The following is an 18,687-nucleotide window of genomic DNA, read 5'->3' as shown; positions in this document are numbered from 1 at the left end:
AGAATGGTTTTACACCTCCATAAGATAAGATATCGTTCGCACAAAGCCAAAGCTGCGAATTTGCATTTTTGGACATCTTCACTTTAATGCGTCATTTGCTTCGCCCCAATATCCATCTGTTGCCTTGCAGCCTTAACTATCAATATCCGTTGCACGACAGCACGAGTTTCCAAAACTATAATTTTGCAGATTCGTTGTTTTGGCTTTGTGCCAACGATATAATATTTTCTTATATCCTTAACCTCTGCTATGCTAGGCGGGCGGGTAAGAAAACACGTCAATGTTGGAAGCCCATTTTGGCAATACTACAAAATTCCTAGGAAATTACGGATAGTTTTCTTCTGGTATTCTTAGAAAATAATATTGACTCCATAACAACATGCGAAGTTTCATAAGCTTTAAGATTTTTTCAAAAATCCAATATGATATTCGAATCGATGTAGATTTTGCCTTAAACATTGCAACTAAAAGACGGTTCGGTATTCAAATTCAATACCAAAGCAAAAGAATCTCTTTTCGTAGTTTTAAGGTAATTTCACGTAATTCATTTGTGTAATTCTTTATTTTTATTTTATTAAGTGATAATTTATTGAGGAAAATTTAATATAAATCTTACAAAATGAATGAAATTTAATATTTACAAAAAAATAATATGACAAACAAAAACAACTACTCTAGACATTCAATAATAAAAAAAAATCATAATCAACCAAACAAAAACAGTTATTATTATTCTAATTTTGTTTTTTTTTTTTTTTAAGTACATTTATGCTTAAATGGCTGCAAGTTACAAAATAATGCTGATTTTTATTTTTATATATTTTCATTTACAAACTTAAGACATTTTTATTTTGTTCAACAATTTTAGCATTTCTTGTATGAAAAGTATAAAATTAATAAACAGTGTGGTAAAGGAGTATATAAAGGTATCAGCTAAAATCCGATTAGGTGACTTAGATTAGATAAGAAGTGAAGGAATGTTATTTAAATTGTTTAAAAATTTATCAAAAAAAAAAAACTAAATATGGAATATATTCCTCTGCGTCAAAACTAAACCATATTTTAATTTTAATTTTGTAAGAAATAAGCTTAAGATAGAAAAAAAATATTGAACTATTTTTGTTTAAATTAATTCTTAAATAATATTTCGCATGTGATTTTGCAGAGTTTTGTCAATGTTCTTTCTTTAAGTCTAAAATGGATTTAATGACTTCATGATGTGAGTTTATGTTTTTTTTTTTTTATAATTTAGAGAGCAGAATATCACGTCTTTTTGATAGATTTATTTAAATGACGTGTATTTTATTTCTTCTTTAGCAGTGTGTCGGGGATTTCGTTCAGGAAATTCTGCTGCAAATAAATAAGAAAAGAGTTTATAAGTAATTTTTAGTTTCTATGCTTGCTCAAAAACAAATTAAAATTTTAAAATTAATTTATTATAATAATATAATGTAATGATAATAATAGTAATAATAATTTAAAATATCATTAAAAATCAACATACAATAACGTGCTATATTTTGTTGTAAAGCCAAAACCTCGTCTTTATTAAATATTTCAATTTTATGGCATGGTTTTTGAAAAATTATTTTTCAAAATCAAGATTTAAAAAAAAAAATTGGAAAACTAAATTTCAAACTAATTTTTTAACAAATTTTTTTAACAAAAACAAAAAACCGGATGCAAAAATATCATGTCATTTTTGAAAAAATAAACAAAAAACCCAAACTACTTTTTAAACAAAAAACTTTTACTTTACATTTTTTTATAAATGGTCTACATTTGCCAAAAATTGTAAGAAATCGTTTTTGCACTCTCTCAACACACTACTCATACATATGTAGCGGCCCAAATTTATAAATGAAGTTTACGTTCCTCTAACAACAGAAATTAGTTTGAAAAAAAAAGAAAATGTTACACATACGCCACAGTGACCATACTAAAGTTTGAACTTTGAAAATTGATACTTTCAAAGTTGATATATTCCAAGTGATAAAAATAATTTTGCTTCAAGGAGCTTTGAAAAATTCATAATTTTTTTCGGAAAAATTAGGTACACCGAAAAAAAAATTTGATAATAACAGCTATCAAATTAACATTTTTCAGTGACAAAAGTCGTCCAACAATTAAAATATCAATTTTGATATTTTATCATATCATTTTGACATTTTTTAATTTCAGGTGGGCTAGAGAAAATTTCACTTTGACAATTAAAATATCATTTTGACATTTTTTTAAGTTTAAGTGGATATTGAAAATTTCACTTTGACAATTAAAATATCAATGTTGACTAGATTTTGAGTTTTAGTTTATTAAAATGAAACCTATTTCTTTCCTTTTCATTTTTATTATTTTTATTATTTTAAGAATTTTCTTTCTTTTTTCAAAACATTACTGAAAGGGAATACTCTTTACAAAATAATGGTGATATTATTTTTTCTTTTATAGGTGATATAATTGTTTTGTTATTTTCTCCCAAACTATGTGAAGTAAAATCTTAGTGCCGATCAAGTTTTCTCAATAAATCATACATTTTACTTCGAAAAAACACAAAGCGCCTTTAAATTAGTACACATTAAGAATTTTGTATTTAATATTTTTCAATAATTTGGAATGAGAAATTGATATGAAAAAATGATAATAAAATATCAAAACAAATTTCCAAAATGTGACATTTAAATATCATCCTGATAATAAAAATGTTGTTTCAACATTTTAAATATCATAAAACACATTTTATAGAGAAAATGTTAATTTGATATTTAAAAAATGTTAAATTGATATTGGTTTTTTTTTGTATTTTTTTTTGGTGTACCTACTTTGTTTGTTATTCAAAAGGTTTTAAGTTGTACGGCTTTTCAAATGACAAAAATAATGGTTAAGACATACAATTTTTAAGTAGGTAAACCATTTTTGTAAATAAAAACTATTTTTCAAGTAATAAGCACATTTTTCAACGAGAAAAATAAATTGCTATGCCATGGCAAACAATTTTTATCAACAGCTAAATATGAAATTAAAAAAAATATGATCAATTAACTTTGCAAATGATTTGATTTTCTAAAAATAAACATTTTAAAATTTTCTTAGAAAATAAAAAAAAAAAATTAGTAGTGTTTTAACATTACGGTTATTCATCAACTTGGTCGATTGCGAGAAAATCAGAAATAAATAAATGGCTTCATTAGATACAGGTAGCGGTTCAAAAATCGCTTATTTAAAAACAAAATGTTTTATTGTGACATTACACAAAAATTGTAACCAACATAACGGTTTTTTTTAATTTACTTTTCTATTTTGGTGATATAGTGGAGTAACTAAAGCTCAAAAATTGGCAATATTAGGGAACCCGGCCGAACAGCTTAGATTTTGATGATCTTTTTTTTCAAACGCCGGTAATTAAAAATACTTTAAAGTCTATAGATTAAAAATTGCCGGTGTTGCCGTTTTGATTTTTTAAATTTAATTGAACAAATTTTTTTAAAAAATTTTTCTTAAATTTCATAAATTAATTGATGCCAAAAGATTGTCTAGGAAATTCAAGGAAAAAAAATATTTGGGAGTGAGGGACAATCTTCCATAGTTCAAGATGCAATTTTCTTATTAATTGACTTCAAACACAAAAAAAAAATATTTGAACACAACGGCAACACCTACAATATTCAAATATACATTTTTTAAAAGCTGGAAGCTTAGTCATATATGTAAAATTAAAATTAAGTTAATTGAATGAACGGCTTTTGAAAGAATGGTAATTGAACTCAGATTTTTGAAAAAAAAAAATTATTGAAAAAATTTTAACATGTCGTTTTTTAAACTTGGTCGTAATATAAAATGCATTTATTTTCAAATTTTTTTGGCCGCATTTATTATGATTTCAAATTATAAAAGGAAATGTCAATATGTATTACGGTTTATGAAAACAATTAAAAAGTATTTCATTTTCGAAGAACTTTTTTTAATAAAAGTTTTGAAAAAAATGTAACTTATTTTTTTTTTAAAGTTCAACATCTAAACAAAAAATTATTTTTTATTAATTTAATAACCCTTACTGTTGAAAGTTAAATAGCAAAAATTTAAAGTTCCTATTTACCACAGTCTTTGAGAAAATTAATTATTTCAATGCAAACATTCAGTTTTAATAAAAAAAAAACCATTGAAATTGAAGTAATTTTTCATTTTTTTTTTCAAAAGTGTGATATATTTTACCTTTTTTGCTTCGAAATTCAACTGATAATATTTATGGATAAAAATTTTTTTTAAATAAATTCATATTTTATTAGAAAAAATTTGGAAAAAAGTCATTTTAAATTTTTCTAATAACATTTTTTTTTTAAATTCTGAGTTTGAGGACCATTTTTTCAAAAAGTCTTGATTAAATTTAGTGGATTTAAATTTAAGAGATAAGAATGAGCTTCTGGCTTTCTAAAAATGTATTTTAAAATATTGTTGGTGTTGCCGTTGTTTTCAAAATATTTTTTTTTGTGTTTGAGGTCAGAATGTTAGAAAATTGCATTTATCGCTTAAACGATGGAAGATTGTCCCTTACTGCCTTTTATATATTTTCCTTAAATTACCTAGAGAATCTTTTGCTATCACTTGTTTTATGAAATTTAAGAAAAAAAATTGGTTTTGTTAAAAAAAAAATTAGTTTTAATTTTAAAAACAATACGGCAACACCGGCAATTTTTAATCTATAGACTTTAAAGTATTTTTAATTACCTACGTTTGAAAAAAAAAATCGTCAAAATCAGAGCTGTTCGGCCGGGTTCCCTAATAATTTGCTTTAGTTACTCTACTAATATGACAGGTACAATTATAGTTTGTGACCTACTTGGCAATTTTTGAAATAACTTTAAAAATCGGTAATTAAAAGAAAAATTGTCAAGAGAACAATCAAAATTTTATTGATACGAATTTGAACCCGAACTTTAGAACTTGGTGCACTTTTACATCTCAGTACTTTTTGTGCCAGCATAATTTCAACATAGGAGAACTTGGCTCCTTTATTAACAGTAATGTTTTTGTTGTGATTTCACTAGGTACTTTTTGCAAGGTATGGCTGTAGAATTGAAAATCTCTATATTTGATGAAAATTCAGCGGAAATGGGCGGTTGCCACGCCCCCTGGCTGAAATTCTCAAACTTTAAATTTTTCCTTTGTATAAACTACCATTTCTACCATTCTACCAAATTTCAAGATTCTACGATAATCAGAAGTGCTCTATTATATTTAATGAAAATTCAGCGGAAATGGGCGGATGCCACGCCCCCTGAATTGAAAATCTCATATTTTCGATTTTTCCCTTTGTATACACCACAAGTCCTATCACCGTGTAAAATTTCAAGTTTCTACGTTAACGGGAAGTTCTCCATAATTTTGATGATCTGTCAGTCAGTGAGTGAGTGAGTCAGTCAGTCAGTTACGGTTTTTGCGATTTTTGAAGCCCTATATCTCAGAAACTACTCATCGTAAAAGGCTGAAATTTTGTGAGGAGTTTGGTTTTGACAAGCTCAATAAATGTTTGAAATTTCTAGCATTTTTGGTGTGGAAGTTAGAGGGGGGTCGAAAATGGCCTGAGTTGTTTCCTGTAAATAAGGGTGTAGTGCCAAAGTTGCTAGAGAACTTGGCTGGGCACTACCGTGCCCCTTGATAAATGATAGCAAGTAAAATCATAATCATATATGGATATACTGAAACGCACATCGGAAACATCTATCCATAAAAAAGTATTGCAACAATGCAACTCGAATTATTTGCTTCCCTTATTAATGAAGAAAATGTCTTGGTTCCACGTTTTTTTTTTTTTTTTAACCATATATCTACAGTATTTTGAAATCCACTAAATCTTTGAATTAATTTCAAATCCTTAACCTTAAACCACAAACTATTATAAAAAAAAAAACATATTCAAACTTACATAAACTGGCGGTGAGTAATCCGAACCACCATAATCCGCCCACTTTGATATATTTATTGATGGAATCACTCCACTCTTACACGGAACCCTTGGATTGCTATTAAAATAAAAACAAAAAAAGATAAATATAAATTGCATAATAAAACCCATAAAACCCTCAACAAAAGAGAATTATGTATATATTTTCCATAACTTGACTTACATTTCATGATCAGGTAGCACCATTGGATAGATTTGAATAGTATCTATTAAATCTGTATTATCGCAAATCAAACGTGAAAGTTTCGCCTTTCTAATTTCCTGTAATTGTTCGGGTGTAAATGATGACGGTTGATTTGGCATCTCATACCAGAAACGATCACCTCTACGAACATAGCTCATCTGGGTTGCAATTATGCAAGCGAAAGTCGGTCCCAACATTGATCCAGGCAACGACTTTTCTGACACACCACCCGACCATAAATCAATATCTGCTGGATGTCTATAGAAGAATAACGGTATTAAGTTACAAAATATGAACTCCTTTAAGGTATTATAGAAAAAAAATTGCACGCGCAAATTGCACAAGCAAACTCACTCAAAAATACTTTCGTATCTGACAATTGTCTCGTTCGGCATTGAACCAAACATCTCATCCCACGTGTTCGAGGTCGGCAGACCGCAGAACTTTCTGAACTCCATGTAGCCGGGCAAGCCAAACTCACGACCGCGCTGCATGTTGAACGAGACCAAATCCATGCCGAATCTAGCACCTTCCTTTTTAAATAGATGATTCGTGACTTCTTGTGTGATTGAGTCATCCATAGCTTGGGCAACTTGATTCATCAAGCCCATGAAGTACTCATCAAGTACACCGGCACGGTACAAATCGTATGGGCGACGAATTAAATCTGACAATCTCTTTGAAGCAATAAATTTGTGTGCTTTCGACCAGCGTTCGACTGCTGTTGGCAATAGGGAGTGGCCAAAACGGAAGGCAGCACCAGCGAAAGCATCAATAATGCCAGGGTTAACCTTGGGGTCATAACCATCCCAATAGCCATCTTTTTGCAAGACTAAACCGAACTTTTCCATAATTTCTTTGCCCAGGAGAATTGGCAAAAATTCATTATAAGTAACATGTTGAACGATGGCAATGTTGATGCGACGTGCCTCTTGGAATAGGGTCTCATCGTCCCAGTGTTTGTTGACGTCAGCCAAAGCGGTAGCCAATCGATTATGTTCGCGTGCCATTAGGGTGTGCATGCAGGTGAGAACAAGTTGTTCGTTGACACGAATTTCGCCACCTTCAAAGCAGAACATACTCTTGTTGGGTCGGGTGCATCCTTCATCTGGGATGTCTAATTTAAGTGGTAGCAAATCTTTAAGACCATATTCTTGGAAGACTGGATTCATACGCATTAGACCACCATAGCCTGTGCGAAGTTTGCGCGCAAAGTGTTCTTTTACACCATAAACTGTGTTGGCGTCAATCACACCGGTTAGCGTGTTGAATTGTTGGCGAGATCCTTAAAAAAAAAAGAAAAATAAAATTGAAAATAAATATAAAATTCAGTCGTGAGGTTAAATTATGGTAAATTTGAATTGCACGTTTGGATTTACACTTTAGTTGACTCTTTTTCTAACAAGATATTGATAAAAAATTTTGATGTAAAGTAGGTACCTACTACGCGTGTATAACAAAATTTTGAAATAACAATCAAACATGATATTACGAATACGAATGGGTCTCGAAATTTTGTAATCAACATTTTGGGACCAAAAATAACGGTACTTGCAATATATTAACTTTGAAAAGATTGATTTAAAGTGACTTCCCTTTAATATCTTGATACAATATAATTTTTTTTAAATAAAAAAAATTTAGAGCAAATGCAGTTGTACTGTCTTTTGCATTTTGTATGTTTATTGTACTGATTTCTTCTATATATAATTTTGAAATCTTTTCAATTTTTTCCCATTTTTATCTGAAAAAAAAAAATCTTTGGTCGGAATGGTCTATAATATACTTTACCTAACTTTTTGTGATTATCATTTTAATTTGAAATTGTTTTCCTTTTTCAATCCGTGGCTGTAAAAAAGTATGCTTTTTATTATCTAGAATCTAAAATCAGATATTTTAGATTCAGGGAGTAAGATACTCCTAATTTATGTAGGTACAGTGTGTATAATATACTTCCATTCGTAAAGCAGCCCTGATTCCAACTGTGTTTTATTGAAAGGCCTATAAGTTTTTAGTAAGTTGTCCAATACACGTCTTCAAACTATGGTTGTATCGTATCCTTATTAAGTTTTGATCATGTAACAATTGCGTTTGAATTTAATATACTGCGATTGTGCCGTTGTTTCGACTTTTTTTGTGAAACTATTAACCAGATCGATTGCCAACATTTATTTTTGTTCCAAATAGTTTGATGACTTATTTGACACTGGAAACTGGTAACCGTTATATTTATTAATTATGTTGAGATCAAAGTTCTAATAGAGCAATTTCGAAAAATAAAATTGTGACAAGGAAACATTATACAAGCAGTGTTGCCAGAATAATTTGGAGGCAAGGAGCCCATTTTGGAAAATCTTGGAGCCGCTTTCAAAAATGATCCAAAAAACGCAAAAAATGGTATGAGATTTTTGATTTTTTTTTAATTTTCAGACAACTTTTGCTAAGCAGGCTTCAAGTATAATTTTATTTGTACTTCATTTTTTCAATATATTCTGGTTTTCATGCTCATTGACAGGCGTGAAATTAATTTTGCAATACATAAAAATGAAAAAAAAAATTGGTTGTCTCTGTTCACATCTCTGGTGGATTTTTGTTGTAAAATGCTTGAGCCTTAAATTGACAAGTTCAAAATTAAAAGAGCCAAATTCCGATAAATTGGAAATCAAAATTTTAAGGAGCGAGCGAATGATATGTTCAAGGAGCCTGTTTGGCTATAAATAGCCGGCTGTATACAAGTCTTAATCGAACAAAATTATAGATAATGAACAACTTTTTTGTTTAAATACGTTAATTGAATTCCATGCCAAATTTACACGTAAAAGTACTTTTTACAAATATTTTCACTGAGGTAAATAAGACACTTAGATTCTTCTTTAATTTATCTTTTTAAAATAATATGATTTCTTGTAAAAATAACTTGAAAAAATTTAACTTAATTTTTAAACAGCAGTCTTTTTGGCAAAAATCAGTAGAAATCCGCTTAGTTTTATACATAATTCCATTTGTTTTTCGTGAAACTTCTAAAACATCAACTTTATCATGAGCCCTTAATTATGACCTACCAAGTTTCAAAAAACAAGATTGCTTCGTCAACCAGATAAACTGGAAACAAGGTCAATATGTCTTCTCCGTTACTTTGGAATGGCCATATTTCGGAAACCTGAGCGTTGAGAGTTATCCTTGGAAGTTATTTTATAAACCAATCTCCTTGTCATCTAATTGATTTATAACTTAATTATTTCCTTGCATATTCTTGGTAAAAGTTCAAACCAGTATTCAACCTTGAAATCATTTGTTTTTAAAAATACCGTTTGATGTAAATTGTTTTAGTACCTAAACAATTTAAGTCTTATTTATCGCATGGCTAACGATCTTGGTTATGTAAAGAATTATTGTGTTCTGCAATTTAACGGCTTTGCTAACTTAACATTGTGTCCATAAAAATAAAGTTTGCAATTAAAAACTTCAAGCCTCACTTATCCTATTAATTAGTATCTATTAAATTAAACTAAGCTTACCAACTCGGTACACTAAAGTTCAGGTGCTTGCATACCAAACGTATACAATTAAGAACTATTTTAAAGAAATTTTCGTGCAATAACTTACCCAATCTACATCCAGGCCTAGGTGAAGGAAATCCACGCACGAAGTCAATACACTTGACATTGAACAATCTGTAGAAATAATCATCGTCAGGAATACGAATTTCATTACAATATGGGTGCTTCAAGTGCAATGGCCGCTTGCAACATTCCTCCGGATCGTTACGGTTGATTGGATCTAAAAAAATTAAAGCAAGGTTTAAGTTAGACTTATATAATTTGTTTTATCACAGCTCAATAAATTAATTGGTAAGGTCACCCACCACACAATTATACAACCATCGAGCTAAAAACTTACCTAGCGGTGTGCCAGTGAGCGTGAAATCATGATCCATAAATTGTCCCCATGCAATTACCATTACAGTTCCGGCGTGATCATGGAATCCATCGTCTGGATGCATTGTACGTGACACAACACGCGAATATGGCAAATCTCTTCCGGTGACAGAAATTCTTGGCGCATTTATGCCATCGGAATAAAGAGGACCGACTAGACGTTGGAATGGTGACATAGTTGCACCCCATGTTGGATGTTCAATGTTGTTGCATAATCCGTCAAAACGACGATATTTGCCCGGACGACATTCAACTCCGGAAAAGAAGGGTGGACAAACTTCTCGGATAAGAGTTTTTGATGTATCAATTGTTGGAAGTCCTTTTTCAATTTCTTCGTATGATAATCCATATCTGTAATTGAACAACAAAAAAATTGTTATTTATTTTTTCTGGTAAAGAAAGTAAAAGGAGGGCTCTTCTTTGACAATTAAACTTGTAACCTTGTAGTAAAATGACTATTATTATGATAAAAGCTATTCAAAAGCCTCAAGTGAAAATTAATTCCAAATTTTGTTAATATATAAGTATTCCATCACGTCCCTTACTTTGGCGGACACTTTGTGGCGGAATCAAAAAAAAATTTATCTCATTAATTGTAGGTAATTAAATGCTAATTTGTTGCACAAAAATTAATTTTGTAACTCCACCCGGTCATTTTTTATTTCAACTTAAAGTTTCAGAAGTGCACTTCCGGTTTGATGGGGCCAGTGGAGACTTTTTTAAAAAATCACTTTTTTAAGTTTTTTCTTTTTCCATTAATTGTAGCCTTTGAATACCTACATTATTTTTGATATGAACTTTAATTTTGTAGCTCAAACCGTTTTTGAAATATTCAAGATTTTGTTTTAAAAAGATCCAAAAAAAATGTGAAATTCAAAAATTTTCTTTTGCACAAATTTGAAGTAACCTAGACTAAGACGAAATCCAAAAACTTCGATTTTGTAGCTCGTTTAGTTTTTTTTTTATTCAATATTCCGCTAAAATAAGACTCAATTTCATATGTAATGGTCAAAATTTTCAAAAAAGTTTAATTTTTTAATTTTCTAGAAATTGTAGCTTTGCAAAACAAAATTTGTTGCGCAAAAATTAATTTTGTAGCTCCTCTCAGTCATTTTCTATTTCAATTTGAAGTTTAAAAAGTGCACCATCGTTGTTCTGTATTTTAGCTTTCATAGGGACGCCCTATTTTTAAACCTAATTCTTTTGAAAAGCAAAAACCCCCCTAATCTGCGTTCAATCTATTTTATTTTTGCTAAAAAATGTTGATCTTTTTGGCTTCGGCAAAGGTGCACCTTTTTTTTGGCCCGTTTCTTTTTGAAGAACAAAGGCCCTTGTTCTATTTATTTTAAGTTTCACAAAGGCACCCCTATTTTAGACCCTAACATCTTTAAAGAACAATGCTCCCTCAATTTTAGATTTTTATTTACTCCAAAGGAGCTAGTATTTAAGCCTATTTTTTTTAATGGAAAAATGTCAAGAATTTGAAATAATGAAAAATTATGAAAATCTGTTAAAAATTTGTCTGTGCAAATTTATTTATTGTGTACAATTTGTGCAGTCAATCAAAATTAATGTCGTTTTCGATTGGAATCACTCAAGGATTCACTCATTCTGAAATCCAATAAAACAGTTTGAATTGCTTCCACTCAATTCTATTTTTTTTTGTGTTTGTGTTTGTTTTTCTGTGAAATTTAAAATGTCAAATATGGCATAAGACTTGAAAAATAATTAATATGTGAAGAAAATAGTACCTAATATTCAACAAATTAATCGGGAATTCGTTTTGCAAAATATTTTAAAAGCTTAATTTATTTGTTTGAAAATAAATAGACAAATTAATTTCAGAAAACGAAAAAAATTTGAATGAAAAATAATAATAAACAATGATTGAGTGTATATTTGACATGTGAGTATTCATGTATTAGTGCTTCTTGATTTGATTCTGATTTGAAATCAAGAAGAGAATTTCTCTTCTGAGAAGCGTTCTGGCTGTCATTTTCATGCCAATAAAACGGTTTCAGAAGTCTTCTGAATGATTCCGGACGCTTCCGGAGAGCCAATCGAAAACGACATAATATGGGTATTGAGTATTGAAGAAAGATTCTGTGTGATACCAAATATTTTTTGGAATGTACAGAAATATTTACTTAATCGAAATTACTGCACAGAAACAAATTTGTATATCATTATTGGTTCTGAGAAATAGTTTATAATAATTAAGCTCAAGAATTTGTTATGCTTTACGTATTTCGACGGAGAAAAAAGGGCACATTTAAATTCCACCCTTATTAAACAAAACGATTTCCGCTTGAAATAAGTGGAATCTGCTTAAATTTTGTTAAATTTAAGGTGAACTTCATTTCATTTTTAAACATGAGTTTTCATCGATTAAAAATAAAAATTTTAAAAAATAAAATTAATTTAAAATTTATTGTCGAATTCAGCTTTTGTTGCAATTCCTCAAACTTATTTCCAACAGTGAGATAACGAGATGGTTAAAGTACTCGCTTAGTGACACAACAGTTCTTGGATCAATCCATAGTGGCTGTTTTTTTAACTTAGAATTAAAATTTCTAACATAAAAATAAGACTATTTGACCTTAAATTATGTAAGTGGATTCCTTTTGAATTAGCTTATTCAAAAATATTAAGAAGATTTTTCCACTTAATTTAAGACGGAAGTCATCTTGGCAAAATACCATGCATATATCCGCTTAATTTAATACAGAATCTGCTTATTTTTAGGTAGTCTTTTTTCTCCGTGTTGTTTTACCATTCTTAACAAAGAATTATTTATTTTCGGATTGAAAAAATTGTTTCTGATTGTAAAATGCAAAAAAAGATTTTTTTTTTATAACGGTTATATTTAAAAAACGGAGGCTTATAGAATATTTATGCCTGTACAGATTCGAGTTTACCAACCTTAAAACCTTCAGAAAAACATGTTTTGGTTCTTGTGGCAAAAGTTTTATGACCAGTGACTTAAACTTAGATTAAGTCAAGTTTGTCTTTAGCTTCTTAACTGAAAATTAAGATATCTCGAGCAATAAAAAGGATATATTAAAGATTTAAACAGATTTTGGAAGAAGAAGATCTGTTCTTATAGACACCAAATCAAATTTGTTTAGGTATAATGAATTACTTCGCATAAAAACATAACCTCAAAAACAGCCAAAATGACATTTTTTTGCATTTTATAACGGTAATATTTCAAAAAACCGAGGCCAATCTTTCTGACTTTAGATTTGAGTTCAGCAAAAAAACCTCTAGAAAAGTATATTTTGGTTCTTGTGGCAAAAAAAGTTCAATTTTGTTGACCAGTGTAATTAGCATTTTACAAGAAAAGTTTTATAAAGTTAAACAAGCTGGATTTGAATGCATTTTGTTCTAATATACTATATACTGGGTGTCCCGGAATTAGATAAGGAAAATTTAATGAGTGATTCTTGGTTATATACCTACTAAGAAAAAATTTTTCAGGCAGTATATTATTGCCAGAACTTCTGATGACGTCGCAAGAGTGTTTCGACTAATTCTTTGCATTTATGAAGGTCCTCTGAGCTTTGAGGATAAAATATTGGGATACAAGTTTTAAGACTTTGAATTTTCTTACTACAATCGATTTTTTTTTATAGCGACGGAGTTTTCTGCATTCGTGTTTAAAGTAATATGAATCCCAACTAATAATTTTGCCTCTATAAAGCTTTATAGAAGCAACATTATCATCTGTAAGGCTTTATAGAAGCAAAATTGCTATTGGAGAGAAGTAATGTAATTCTATGTTGAGTCTTTGAAACTTTCTGACATTGAGGATACTGAAAAACAACTGGCGCCTACTGCAACTTGCGCAATTTTGAAAAGGTAGGTATCTTTGATCGTCTTTCGACATGTGAACCGATTTTAAAAAATTCCATAGATTGCATGACATTCTATAAAGCTTGAACTATCAAAACTCAAAAATCGCTATTGATTAAGCCCTTAAAATACTTTTTCTTAAAGTTGATCTTTTATTCTGATAAATCTAAAAGTTTCAAATAGATATTTCAAATTAACGTTTATATGCACATTCACAGTTAATTTCCTTCTGTCAAGACACAATAACTTCTTCCGATCTCTTTTATTTTATTTAAATTCAACATCAATTGAACACTAAAATCACCATCTGAAGTATCATTAAAGTAAAACATTGCCTAACGCCCATGATTGTACAATAACCTTCGTTCAAGAAAATCAATTCTCCGGTCTTATGACCACAAAAACGTAAACAAAAACTTCAAACCACAATACTCAGACAATCTCTATTATAAATATTTTTTTTATTTGATTCTTATTCCCACCTCAAAAGTATATTCCAAACCATAGCCATAACCATGTTTAAATCTCGAACCACGAGAGGAGAGACACAACAAAAGAAGCCGCTCCTGCTTCATCGAAAGCTGGTTGATCCATTTATGACATCGTGCTCGAAAAAAAAAAACTAAGCTGATGGAGGCTATGGAGCAATGTAAGCCAAGGTTTCTTTGAAATCACCCTTTTTTTTATCGTGAGGACATCAAAACTAAAATTCACAGCTGAACCCATAAAAGAAGGTAATAATTTGGGTAATAGTTTTGTCATAAAAAGCAGCAAAAAGCTAGGAATGCAATGAGTAATCGTTTTGGCAGTGCAATTTTCATGTTAATTGAATTCTGACATTCGAAAGTGGGTCAGTCGTTTGTCTAATATGATGATGATGAGAGTTTTGCAAGAGCAGTGGCATAAAACTTCTTCATCCACATGACATTCCTAGATCACCTTTTCAAGTTAAAGACAGAGACTAGACTACTAAAGAGATTACTACCGACCGAGAGTGTTCCAAGTTAAATACTCGAGACGAGACTCAACTAAAACTAACTCAACGACAGTCGTTTGAGCGATAAATAACTTATGAACAATTTAATATGGAAAATCGATAGTGATACCGCTGCCACTGCTGCCGTGCCATGCCACCTGGAGGTGCAACAACTTCACGTGATTTGTATTTTTTTCGTCTGGGTACTTCATCTCATGTTTGGAGATTTGAACTATCGAAAGTAACCCAACTGGCAACTATAACTATGCCGATTAAGCTTCATAAAACGAGACGAGACTTTAAGTCAGTGTGGGTAATTATAACACTTTAACAGTCTTATAGAAGCAAAAGCAGTGCACCACCACCAGGCCAGTTTTGAATCCGATGGATGCGAAACGGTACAAATTGCAGCAACTGTTTCTGTTCGAATTTGGATGCAAAAAAAAAAGATAAAATCCATGAAGGTGATGAATGGCGATTCATAACTTAAAAAAAAATAAACGAAATAACTCCTTTAAGACTTCTTTAGCATGAGATCGACATGGGTTTATATAGGGAGACCAATATAGAGTGACGGTGCAAAGTTTTGGTTATTCATGTTGCATACCGAAGAAAAAAATGTTGTGAGTTTTTATGATAATTTTGTACGAGATTAAATTTGGGCTGGTCAAAATAATGAATTGGAGTGTATGAAGGAGTTTTTAATTCAATTTATTCTGAGGATAGTGATCTCGATTTGTATCATGTTTGACATTAAATAAACAGAAAAAAAAGTTTGCTCTCACGGTTCTATCTGCATTTTGGAACTTTGATCAGCAAATGTATAGTTTGAAGCCAAACGGATTTTCGAATGTAAATATTCATTTGACACTGACGTTTGTATTTGGGTAAGAGATATTGTAAACCGTAAAAAAGTATTAAAAGCCCCAAAAAGTCACTTACTTTGTCGTTTCTTTAGATGAAGCGAACATGCTTCAAATCGTTAGTTATGATTTTTGAGGTACATAGGTTGTAAAGTTGAAAGGTATTGCAACCGCTACAAACAATTTTGCTTTTAAAAAGGCTTGGCTGCACCGGAAGATATGCGATAGCGATACGGAAATCTACATTTGTGTCCATATTTACATAAAATGAAACAAATGTGTTGAGTGTGCCAAAATAATAACCCGTTTAGAAAGAAGGGCCACTTTTTCAAATGGAAAAAAATATGTTTAAAAAACTACGGAAACACAGTATTAAAGCCATTCTCAAACCCAAAAATATATTCTCATATTTTTTTTTTTTTAATAAAGTTGACAAAAAAAGTGCTAAAACTCGCATTCAAACTGATTTGTTTTTAACTTTACGTTGTTGAGCTCTATTTTGGTTTTAATTATTCAATATTTTTACCAATTTTTTTATGACAAACATTAGAAAAAAGGTAAGTAAACAAAAATAAGTTCAAGTAATTACGTACACTTACTATTAAAATTAAAAAGAGGACTAAAATATTAAAAAGAGGCATTTTTGGAATTTTTTTTAAAAGTGGAGGGAAATTGGAATATGTGCTATATATATACAAATAAAGATGAGAGAGATAGTGTCACAACTCAAAAATCACAATTTTTCTACTAAAGTAAAATAAGAAAATCATAAAATTAAAATAACGTACAAATAGATGAATTAGACAACAAGACTTCTGCTCTCTTTGCAGATAAGTCACAATGGTTTGATACGAATTCAGATCTTGGCGTCGAGAACTCGAATATCGAGAGAGATATTCAAAATCGAAACTCTTTGAGTTGTGACAATGAGGCATATGCATAAAAAGAAAGTAATTACTAGTAGTAAAAGGTTTATAGTAAATACTAGTACTACTAGTAGAAGCTGAAACGAATAGTATTTACTACATTCGGTATAGTAAATACTGGATTCATCCCAGTAAATACTACTAGTTCATCTAAAAGTAATAGTATATACTAGATACCACATACATGCTGTTGCTTTTTTTGTTCTGTATTTTAACGTTCTATAATGTTCAATTATGTTACAATTTGTTGATAATAACAACTGGTGTTTAAGGCGGTTAAAGAGTTATATACGCTTTGGACAAATGCCGAAAAAAGCACTTTAATTTTAGTACACATATATTTTTACTTCGCATTACTTTGACTTTTTTAATCATAATTTTATACTATTTTGTTTCGCTTGAGAAAATTAATTTAATTAATTAATTAATTAAATTAATTTTTAATTAAATTAATTTAATTTTCAGCTTGAGAAAATTAATTTTAATTGTTCAATAAAAAAATCAAATATACCTACAACATCGAGTGAATATACTTAAAATTAATTTTCAACACAATTTAAGAGTTTAAAAGTGAGTGTTCTAAGTTAAAAAAAAAAAAATGGCAAAAGTAGAAGGTTCAATAACCTAAGAGTTTGTTAAAATACTAGAAAATTATGCCGTACTTATTAACAAATCTCAACAGCCTCATATAGAAAAAGCAAAGGCGGAGGCCTTTATTTATGTAAAAGGGATAAATAAATTTATTAGCCTCAATTAATTGCAAATAAAATATCTTACCCATAAAATATTCGCTTACAGCCACTCAACGTTATCTTTTTAAAACCGGTAGAGCATTTTAAAATTATTATTCGCGGGCGTTCTTCACTTTTTATAAAACTTTTCAGATCTTAAATTGAATAAAGCTGCCATATTTACACTCGAAATAAATCCTCTGCAAACCGATTGCTTTGAAAGTAAAGTTGCGACTGATGATGTCGACATTTTACATGAGAAAGTTTTTACTAGTAAATGTTCAAGTTGGTATTTAGAAAATTTGAAAAATTTGCAGTTAATACTAGAAAATAAAAGTTCGTACTAGTTTTTTATGCATACCAATATAAGTATTTACTATAAAAATTCATCCAAAACTAGTAAATACTATTCTTCTAGTAAATATATACTACCTCTCCAGCATTTACTATGTCTTTTATGCTTATGGAAAGTAGTAAATACTATACAAATTTACTAGTAAAAGCATTTGCTACCTTTTATGCATACGGCTCAATATCTTTCTCAACGAGCGATATGTTTAAAATAGAGGAAAAACTCCTCATTGGAGGTGCGAGGGTATATAGGTAAAGCCCCAGTGGCTGCCAATTTTCATTAAATTGATACTTTTTTTTCAAAGTTCAAACAACTTTGATTTAAAGATGTTTTATAAAGCCAAATCACTTTAAACTAATGATGTTCTACTTTGATTTTAAAATTTTCGTCTTCAATGCAATATCATTCGGAAAAATAGTTGAATCAACGTGGTTTTCTTTGATTTTTAGTTGTTTTTTCCCCTTAGTGTACAGACGTTTTTTACTTAATTCCCTAGGCTGGTTTTTTTTTTTTAATTTTTTTAAAATCTCCTTTTTAACGCATATCTCCCATATACCGTTCTCGAGGTACCTATTGCAATTCTCTCGAAAACGGCTCTAATGATTTCGATTAAATTTGGTTTTCTCAAAAAATTCGGAGAACGGAAATATGGCGCTGCGGTTTTTGCAAAAATTGACATATTTTTTAGGTTATATTTCATCAAAGCCAATTTTAAGCAAAATTTACAGACAAGTATTTATTACAAAACTTAAAAAAAGCTTTTGAAAAAAAATTTAAAAAATTTAACTTCTCAATTTTATATTTCTTTTATTGATTTTTTTTCTCGGAGCTTAACAAAATCTTAAATTTCCAATAGAAAAAAAAAAAAATTCTCTGTAAACCACAACGAACGAATAGTTTTTT

General features: G+C 29.8%; 1 protein-coding gene across 2 annotated transcripts in view; it reads right to left on the bottom strand.

The window, feature by feature from the left end:
- Positions 1–766: 766 nt before the first annotated feature.
- Positions 767–18,687, bottom strand: part of LOC129914831 (peroxidase) — a 74,038-nt gene continuing 56,117 nt past the window's right edge. Inside the window, exons 5-10 of one of the 2 annotated variants that reach the window (XM_055994250.1) lie at positions 10,044–10,432; positions 9,750–9,923; positions 6,498–7,428; positions 6,123–6,401; positions 5,921–6,017; positions 767–1,347 (exon numbers count right to left, since the gene is read on the bottom strand). In XM_055994250.1, coding sequence (XP_055850225.1) covers positions 1,303–1,347; positions 5,921–6,017; positions 6,123–6,401; positions 6,498–7,428; positions 9,750–9,923; positions 10,044–10,432 — 1,915 coding nt within the window. In that variant the 3' untranslated portion in view covers positions 767–1,302. Of the gene's footprint in view, positions 1,351–5,920; positions 6,018–6,122; positions 6,402–6,497; positions 7,429–9,749; positions 9,924–10,043; positions 10,433–18,687 lie in introns of both variants that reach the window. The other variant, XM_055994249.1, reaches the window with a different exon arrangement.

The sequence above is a fragment of the Episyrphus balteatus genome, chromosome 3 (genome assembly GCF_945859705.1).
Source record: "Episyrphus balteatus chromosome 3, idEpiBalt1.1, whole genome shotgun sequence".
Lineage (NCBI taxonomy): Eukaryota > Metazoa > Arthropoda > Insecta > Diptera > Syrphidae > Episyrphus > Episyrphus balteatus.
Note: the sequence above shows the minus strand (reverse complement) of the source record. Positions and strands in the feature narration are given on the sequence as shown.